General features: G+C 48.2%; 4 protein-coding genes across 4 annotated transcripts; 1 reads left to right on the forward strand and 3 right to left on the reverse strand.

Moving 5' to 3' along the window:
- The first annotated feature begins 102 nt into the window (after positions 1–102).
- Positions 103–2,838, forward strand: F4807DRAFT_208237 (FAD/NAD(P)-binding domain-containing protein). The gene is made up of 5 exons (XM_047993894.1): positions 103–362; positions 489–960; positions 1,026–1,183; positions 1,234–1,463; positions 1,523–2,838. The coding sequence occupies exons 1-5, from the start codon at positions 338–340 to the stop codon at positions 2,465–2,467; spliced, it is 1,830 nt and encodes a 609-aa protein (XP_047858515.1). The 5' UTR covers positions 103–337; the 3' UTR covers positions 2,468–2,838.
- F4807DRAFT_410095 (P-loop containing nucleoside triphosphate hydrolase protein) lies at positions 2,800–5,526 on the reverse strand. Its single transcript, XM_047996585.1, has one exon. It carries the CDS (start codon positions 5,486–5,488, stop codon positions 3,209–3,211), a length of 2,280 nt encoding a protein of 759 aa, XP_047858516.1. The 5' UTR covers positions 5,489–5,526; the 3' UTR covers positions 2,800–3,208.
- A 12-nt stretch (positions 5,527–5,538) lies between these two features.
- On the reverse strand, positions 5,539–6,471 carry F4807DRAFT_410096 (ACN9-domain-containing protein). Its single transcript, XM_047996586.1, has 3 exons — positions 6,129–6,471; positions 5,975–6,074; positions 5,539–5,919 (listed from the first exon to the last, which is right to left on the reverse strand). The coding sequence occupies exons 1-3, from the start codon at positions 6,417–6,419 to the stop codon at positions 5,846–5,848; spliced, it is 465 nt and encodes a 154-aa protein (XP_047858517.1). The 5' UTR covers positions 6,420–6,471; the 3' UTR covers positions 5,539–5,845.
- A 131-nt stretch (positions 6,472–6,602) lies between these two features.
- F4807DRAFT_410098 (uncharacterized protein) lies at positions 6,603–8,883 on the reverse strand. Its single transcript, XM_047996587.1, has 2 exons — positions 7,070–8,883; positions 6,603–7,014 (listed from the first exon to the last, which is right to left on the reverse strand). Exons 1-2 carry the CDS (start codon positions 8,339–8,341, stop codon positions 6,946–6,948), a joined length of 1,341 nt encoding a protein of 446 aa, XP_047858518.1. The 5' UTR covers positions 8,342–8,883; the 3' UTR covers positions 6,603–6,945.
- Positions 8,884–8,927: the final 44 nt, after the last annotated feature.

An 8,927-nucleotide genomic window follows, 5' to 3' on the forward strand; every position in this document is an offset into this window, starting at 1 on the left:
GTGTAGAGGGGCAAAAAAATTAATTGCAAACATTCTAGGTACTCTATATGAGCAAGAGTTGTTTCGCCAACATAAGAGCCTACTACTTCAATAACTCTTTCCCTCCTTGCTGGTAGGCCGAGATACGCCGCTTCCCGTTACTCAATCAACTTACTTCTTTTCAAACTACGTCTTCTGTAACCTCTGGTTGGCCCTACTCTTGAAACAGCTTTCAGCTGGAGCCTCCTCTCACGCCAGGGATACGGACTAGTGATCTTCCGCCTATAAGGTACATCCATGTAATACCGGCCGAGCCTCAGCTTCAGATATAAAAGCCAGAACCTCCTAATACGACGATATGGGGGAGTTTATAAGTACAGAAGGTTGAGTCTCCCTGTTTCAAGGCATACCTACACATCAAGCGAACATGACGCGCCACAGAGTTCCCCAGGGTTCAAGCCATGTTGGCAATAATCACATCAACGGTGCTAATATTCGACGGCCCATAGTGAAAGAACCATACACGATTCGAGAAGAGCCTCTCGGAACCACCAAACATGTTAGGATCGTAGGCATCGGTGCAGGAGCGAGTGGTATTAATATGATACGGACCCTCCGAAGGAATTTGACCAATTACGAACATGTCATCTATGAGAAGAACGAAAAGGTTGGAGGAACTTGGTTCGAAAATCGCTACCCCGGGTGTAGATGCGATGTACCAAGCCATAATTATCAGTTCTCCTGGCGTCCAAATCATGAGTGGTCGAACTTCTTCGCACCCGCGGCGGAGATCGAACAATATTTGACTCGTATAGTCGAAGAAGAGCACATGGCAGACACTATCAAAACCCGACATAAGGTCGTTGGCGCATGGTGGGATGAAGCTCGTGGGATTTGGGATCTCAGTGTCCAGAACTTAGAGACCGGAGAGGAGTTCAGGGACCAGGCTAACTTCGTCGTCGACGCCTCAGGCATTCTGAAGTAAGATGACATCCCAACTGCCAAATCCCCCCTTTGTAAGCCACATCGCTAATCAAACGCCCTAGCAACTGGAAATGGCCGGATATCCCAAACATAAAGAGCTTCCGGGGAGAGTTGGTGCATACGGCGAGCTGGCCCAAGGACTTCGACTATAACAACAAAAATGTTGCCATAATCGGAAATGGTTCGTCCGGTATTCAGTTATTACCTACAATCCAACCAGGTCGGTCAACCCCTATGCCACTGAAGTTATCACCGCCTAATGGTTAGCAGATGTCAAGAAGCTTTACCACTTTGTCCGGACCCCAACCTGGGTCATTCCTCCACGAATAGTGTCAATGATGACAATGGGCGGCCCCGCGAAAGATATCCTTGGCCAGATAGAGCTCGACGAAAAGGAGAATTTCACTCAGCGGCAGATCGAGAAGTTCAAGGCGGATCCTGCGTTTTACCGCAAGTTCGTCAAGACGATCGAGCAGGACAGCAACGGGAACTTCGCCCTGGTGGGTGAATCCTCAAAGCATATACATACCCACATCGTCACTAACTCGTCCTTCCACAGATCCAAAATAACAGCCCTGTGCAAGCCTTCGCAACGAGCAAAGTAATCCAATACATGACGGCGACCCTCGGCGGCGACGAGAAGCTGTGCAAAGCCCTAATCCCCCAATTCCCCTTAGGATGTCGTAGGATAACGCCGGCCCCGGGCTATCTAGAAGCTCTGAGATCCTCAAATACGGAAGTGATAACGGAAGGAATCGCTGAGATCGTACCTGAGGGCATCCGACTCGAGTCGGGCCAGATCATCCAACTAGACGCCATCATCTGCGCCACCGGCTTCGACAACTCGTTCGCCCCGCGCTTCCCCATCGTCGGCCGGCATGGCAACGTCCAGGACGCGTTCAAAAATGACACGCCTAAGGGATACATGTCGTGCGCGCTCGCCGGCGTGCCGAATTACTTCAGTGAGTTCTCCCCTCCCCCCTTCCCTTTCCTCCCAAACACCCAAACTCTTAAACCCCCTCAGCGAATTCTCCATACTAACAAGCGACCCCTAGCCTTCCTCGGCCCGAACGGGCCCATAGGCCACGGCAGCGTCTTCACGCTCAGCGAGCACATAGCGCGGTACATAACGCGCATAATCCTCAAATGCCAAACCGAGCAAATCCGCTCGGTCGCTCCCACATCCGCCGCCGTATCCGAGTACGCGGCGCACGTCGCAGCTCTAATGCCGCGCGTGGCCTGGTCCGGCCCTTGCAAGTCGTGGTTCAAGAAAAACGGCAACGACGGCGCCGAGGACGCGCCCGTCACCGCGCTGCACCCGGGCAGCCGCGTCCACTTCTTCCACATGCTCGAGCGCTTCCGCGGCGAGGACTGGGAGTACGTGTATGACGGCCCCGCGGGGAATCGGTTCTGGTATCTGGGGAACGGGTTCTCGACGAGGGAGCTGGGTGGGGAGGAGGGGGATCAGACTTGGTATTTGGAAGAGGAGGCTGATCGGCTGTAGGTGTGGATGGGGATGTATTTATGAGAGAAGAAGGTGAGGTCACCTGCGTGGTTCGCAGTGGTGTTTGTGGTGGGTTTATGGGGGGGTTGATATATAGACACTTTTATATCGTATATACCATTCTTCACCCATGAAAGCATGTAGAATCGTTTGGATGGGACATACGGACTATCCCGAATTTCTCAGGTTACACTTGTCTTCGGTGAGTCTTAATGAGATTCACTGCTTATGCAGTGTCATATTGTGGGAAAAGCCACTTAGGCTACGGATGCGGATACGGTGTAGGGTGGGGGCGGCCGAAGACAGTTGATATCTTGTTGTAGATGTATTGATTCTGTTGAACTGAACTCTTACAATCAACACTCTGATGCCAATCGTTTTAATTACCTACCCATGAAGCAGAGACTATTCGAAAGCCAACCACTCTTCTCTGACATCCAAATATTTACTAGGTACATACGATGTAGGCTGCGGCCATGAATTCATTTGCACAAGGCATTCTCCGTGGGTATCTTCGAGCTCCTAAACTTGCCTACTAATACCAGCTTGGCTCCGACTCGCCAGGTCACTCATTATGCCGTCGGGCTATGCAGAATGTCAGCCCGCACCGCATTGGTACAATGTGTTTTCACCTTGGCACAGCCCTCAGGTATCTTAGAATGGTTGTTTCACAGCATGAGCTTCAGATATTAGGCAAACAGTGGGTATCAACGTGGAGGTTGTCCTTCGTTTTTAAGACGTTCATCTGCCTTCTAACACTTCAACAATCCAATCTGCCTGTATAGCGCTGACTCTCTTAGCGTAACTCCTCTGCGTGAACACGTGCTCCAAAAACATGATTGCCTCCCTTTTCTGCCCATGCATTGCGCTTGACGGATGAATAGCCACGACGTGCTTCCCTTGTATGGTGACATAACTGGAATCCGGTGCCAGCAGAGCACATTTCATTCCGAAGCCCTTCATAAAGCATTTCAGGAGCATATTTGCCCTCTCGGGAGACATAGGCACGAACGGTTGAGGATCCGGCGGTGGTGGTTCCGTAAGCATCTTTTCCTTCAAGCATATGCCTCGAAGCTGTTTTCGGATATTGAGAGCCTGTTTCATGTTCCGTGTATTAATCTTCCTCTTCTTACACCACTCGACCCGGTTAGTGTTTTCCGCCGCGTACCGTTGCATGGTAGTTAGATAAGTGAGAATATCCCCTTCCCTGCGATATAATTCCTTGCGGTACTCTTCGACCTCTTCTCTTACTTCCTCTGATTGTAGCTGGTGAAATATATTCTCCCCTGACGTGATGCAAGCAATAATATCGATGACTTCGAGAAGGCAATCATATTGAGGTTCGCTTGCTGCAAGAAGTACTCTCCCGTATGGAGCAGAAACTGGAAAAAGGGCTAGCTTTCTCCCAATCTTCGTAATACTGCCATCATCTGCTAGCGCACCTAAGAAGTGGAGGTGTATTAGAGCCTTTTCCACCGACTCGATATCAGGGAAGTCCATTAGTGGGAATGAGAGGATATCATTAATGCCGCGTGCCTTCATTGTCAAAACTGCACCTAAGACGTCGTTGCGTAAAATTTCGGGGAGGTCCGCGTCCTTGAGGGTGTCGTAGGTATCCGAAGTATAAAGCCTGAAGCATTTGCCTGGCCCTTCACGTCCGGCTCGACCAGTCCGCTGTATTGCTGATGATTTTGAAATCGCCTTCGCTAATAATGATTCCATCGCTAATTGTGATCGAAATTGCTTCACTTTAGCCTTTCCACAGTCGATCACGTAGCGGACGCCAGGGACAGTGACGGAGGTTTCAGCGATATTTGTTGCCAGAACTACCTTTCGTGTAAAGCGGTCCTTAGCAGGTTGAAATGCATCTTGCTGCGCTTGAATTGAGAGTTGACCATATAAAGGGCAAGCTAATAGTTTCGGCACATCCGAAGCCAACGTAGCATTGTGTTGTTCAATCAGACGTTGAGCAGCCTCGATTTGTTCTTGACCAACGAGAAAAGCTAATATGTCACCGGGTAACGGCTCATGTAAATGGATGTCGAAGATTCGCTTGAGAAGGGCTTCTTCGACATCTGGGACGGGCCTGACCGTAAACTTGATATCCACGGGATATTGCCTTCCTTCTATTCGGAGAAGTTGAACGGAAGAATTTTGGTCTCGGGGCTTGAAGAAATCTTGGATCTTCTCCACATCCGCCGTCGCACTCATGATGATGACTTTTAAGGGGATACCTCCTCGGCCGGCCTTGTCACTCGACATGATCTGCTTTAGAAATCCAGCGATCAAATCGACGTCGACACTCCTCTCGTGAATCTCATCGACGATGATGGCACTATACTGTCGTAGATTGGGATCTCGCAACAATTCCTGAAGAAGCATACCCTCCGTGAGGAACTTGATCTTAGTGCCCTTTGGTACATTGTGGTCGAATCGAACTGAATACCCGACAGATCCCTCGCGTGATGATCCAAGAGGAGTTCCCATTTCCCGAGAGACCCTGCTAGCTAGAGTAGTCGCAGCAACTCGTCGTGGTTGAGTGATGGCAATCATACCGCCTACGTTCACTGTATCAGACTCGACCCGAACCTTCTTCTTTCGACACCATGGTTCATCGCATAAGAACTGAGGGACTTGGGTACTTTTACCCGAACCAGTCTCACCAACGATAAGCAGCACATCATTGTCCCGTAAACTGGCTTTGATCTCATTTTGGTGAGCCCATATAGGCAATGCTTTTCGAGATTTCAATAATGATGGGTCACCATTTGTTGCAAGCCTCTTCGTCGCATTTTTCTGGTGGGATTCCTGCTTAGGCTCTGGCTTAACTTCCTCTACAGATTTCAGCTGGGGTCTAGCTGTTGTGATGGGCTGCTCATCCACTGATGGCTGCTCTGGTGCTTTCTTTTGAGGATTTAGATATGCACTTAGAGATATTGTTTTGTCGCCAATTTTTACAACTGATGCATCATTTGTCGATTTAGTTTTCCGTCGCTTGGGTTTATGCTCATCTTGGGCCATTTTGGGTTGTCGTCGAGGTAAGAACGTGAAGGTACTTTTCTACTTCGAACTGAAAAGTGAAAAGTTCAGTTGTCTTAAGATCTGAGATAGACCCACATTTATATCTAAAAGCCCCCACACAGTGTAAACGATACAGTCTTCGTTAAGGAAGCTACCTCTGAAGTTGAACACTTTTGGTACCTACCTACCTAGAGGTACATTTCATGAGATGGATATAGGTACCCACGAAACCGTCATACGCCATGGCAATGACTAGGTACATAGATGTCTACAATGACTCAAAAGGTTTATCAGGAGGATTTATTGCCCCATTCAAATAAGCTAACGATGGCCAAAAGGGATCACAATGCCTTGGGCTCACTCCTCATTACCATCTTCACGCCTTTTCCGTATAGCATTCATGAGCTCATATAACTGTCCTAATTGCTGGTCTGGTGAACTCTTGTTAGAGGATCGCTAGTATCATAAGGTCAAGATTGAACAAACCGCTCATCTTTGCAACTTTCTCGGGATCTAACTTCTCACCAACCCATGAGTCGCCCTCTATCTTTTGAGCATAAAGTTGCCATTCCGTGAGGAATCCGATCTGTGATATGATTAATATTCCAACCAAGTTAGATATGAGGAAAGAAGTACGTACTAGATGTGCTGGGTTGTCGACATTCCTATGGGCGCGAAACTCAGCCTTGATATATTCATCACCAAGCAGGCGCATTTCATGCGATAAATGTTTTCTGTGAGCTCTGAATAGGCGACGGTAAAGGGGAATAGGCGGCAACAATGCCATAGGCGGTGGCTTCAATCCATTCCCAGCTGTCGCACTGGCTAATAACCTCCATGAAGGTTTCATGGCGGACGTGGCTTGGTATCTGGTGCTGAACTTAGCAACTGATCTCGAGCTTCCAAGGTTCGCGATATTAAGTAATTCCATACTAATAATTGGTAGGTAAATTTAAATTTATACAGTGTAATCGAAACATGGCACTCTGAATCGCATACTGTACATTTTTAATGCCCGAGACAACCCACTCTATGAAGATGAATCACTGAATTACTTAATAGTAGCCTTCCATAAGATAACAATAGAAATATTTATAGGTAGGGTTTATTATATTAAGACAAGATATATTGGCATATTTTCTCACTTGTGGTTCTCAAAGGGGTCAAATAGGGGGTGAAATGTTGTTATTACATATTCTATGTTAGGATTGCTGTATCATAAAAATACGTCATAGCTCTAAAGCATGATGTATATACGAACTGGCCTGAGGTAAAAAGCAAGAGACGTATGCAAGTGTCCATCTACCCCGATGTGTTGCGACACCCTCACTCTATTTTCCACACGTAGGCTACTCAGAACTATAGATACCCATGTAGAGCATCAGTAATCCAAACGAAAGGTCCATATTCAAATGTGCTTCCGCTGGTGTGTAAACATGTGCGCAATCTCGGATCGCCTATAACTCTCCGTTCATTTTCTTGAGCCTCATGTTGGTCACTCTCAGTTGGTCATCAAGTGGTTCGGTCTACAATATAATTAGCTCGATTCCGGAAGAATAGTAATATTACAGAGCCACATACCTTAGAACCAATTCTGTCAATAAGCTTGTTACCCTGGTCGAGTTCGTCGCCTAAGGCTTTGGCAAGTCGGTTGAGTCTGAAAGTACCATTCTGGAGTTCGTTCAGGTTGTTCTCAATCTGATCGTTATCGTTCTCCAGGTCACGCGCACCCTCCTCATCCGAGTCATCTTCTAGAGTATACTTGTTCCTGTCATTTCTGTTGGGTTTCGAGAATGACGGAGGTGCTTGTCCTCTGTTTAGTTCGGAGAAGTTCGACTCCATGCGCGAATTCTGGGCAAACTTCTCTCGTCGGGTAGCCTCACGGACCTCTCGATCAGCTTGGTTCTGAGCTATGACTCTCGACTCCTCTTCCGCGGTCCTCCGCTTCTCCGTAAATGGGTTCTTGACGTGGACGGCGAACATGCTTCGGTTGAGAGTCTTGAGTTTCTTTGTCTGAACATCGGCGTGACGCTGCTTCTCGATCGCGGAGTCTACGAGCTGCTCTGTGTTATAGAGCCGTTCGTTCTGAGCACCGAGTCGAGCTAGACTTTGCATGCCAACATCCAAACTTTGGTTCAGGGCCCTCATAGAGTTCTCGGTGGAGTTGACGCTGGCTTTAGTAGTCTCGTGGATCTCCTTCTTCAGGTCCTTGTATTGTTCGTAATCTTTCTCTTCCTCCGTAAGCTCACGTTGCTCTCCATAGCCACCATACTTGGAGTCGGCGCCGGATGCGCCAGATGTACCATAACCTCCATCCTGATTGCCCTTCTGTTCGTGGCGTTCCTGAACGCCTGAGAATAGAGCGTCTCGGTTGGCATCCGTGCCATTGCTGTCGGTTCGACCGAGTCCGCCATATCCACCAGGGCGGCTAGCTGAAGCACCACCATAGTTGTTGTATTTATTGTTCCCATAACCACCAGATGAGCCGTATTTGTTGTTGGCATAACCACCAGACGGCTGGCTGCTAGGTTGTCCGCTAGAATAAGGGGGAGGGGCTGTCGCAGATGAGGAACTGCTGCCGTTGCGAGCAAGAGGAGGGGCACCGTATCCGCTGCGAGGGCCAGGTCCGCTTGGGAGACCAACAGGCTGGTTGTTCTGAAGACCCGTTCGAGCTTGTTGATAAGGAGTCATATGGGCAAATTTGTTGTTGTCGTTCATGTAGGGGTCATTTGCAGGTTGAGATTGGGCGTAGGGATTGTCCGACGGAGCTGGTGATCCCTTTTTCCCAAAGAGGGCGGAGCGATTCGGGTCGTCGCCCGCATCGGATGTCTTCTTTCCGAGGAATTTCTTCATTGTGTTGTTGGGCGATTTGGATTACTTGCACGACCGATTGACTAGTTGATTGATTGATGATGAGGTGTGTAAATCCGACGAGTTGGAGAGAAAGGAAGAATGTCGCGAATTATAAGATGGCTTGAATTATGGAACTGAAGACACGGGACGTCTTAGGTTACGTTTCGAAAAGGAGGGGACCATAGGAACTTGGAATGGTCTAAGATGATTCGTCAGTTGCTAGCCGCAGCATTGTAAGTAGTGCAGTACCCATATTTTATATAGGCGGTCAGGGGCGGTACCGGTAGACCACCAGTCAGCCACCACGGTGGCAACTGCCATAGCTGACAACTTACAAGGGTGCAAGTTCTAAGTTTGGCTCTTTTTGAATCGTGCTGCTCGTATTAGTAGAACTTATCTTTCTTTGTGTAAGTACATCTACCCAGACGCCGTGTCAAGCTCACTGGAATTAACTGACTCACTTCAAGACAGGTTGTATATAGGGGATTGGTAAATCATGTATGTACCTAGTAGTAGCTCATTGATATTTATTCTATATAGAAGTTTTGAAATTGTGGGAGTAATTGCTTGATAAAAATATGCGGGT

The sequence above is a fragment of the Annulohypoxylon truncatum genome (genome assembly GCF_022578515.1).
Source record: "Annulohypoxylon truncatum strain CBS 140777 unplaced genomic scaffold F4807scaffold_3, whole genome shotgun sequence".
Classification (NCBI taxonomy): Eukaryota; Fungi; Ascomycota; class Sordariomycetes; order Xylariales; family Hypoxylaceae; genus Annulohypoxylon; species Annulohypoxylon truncatum.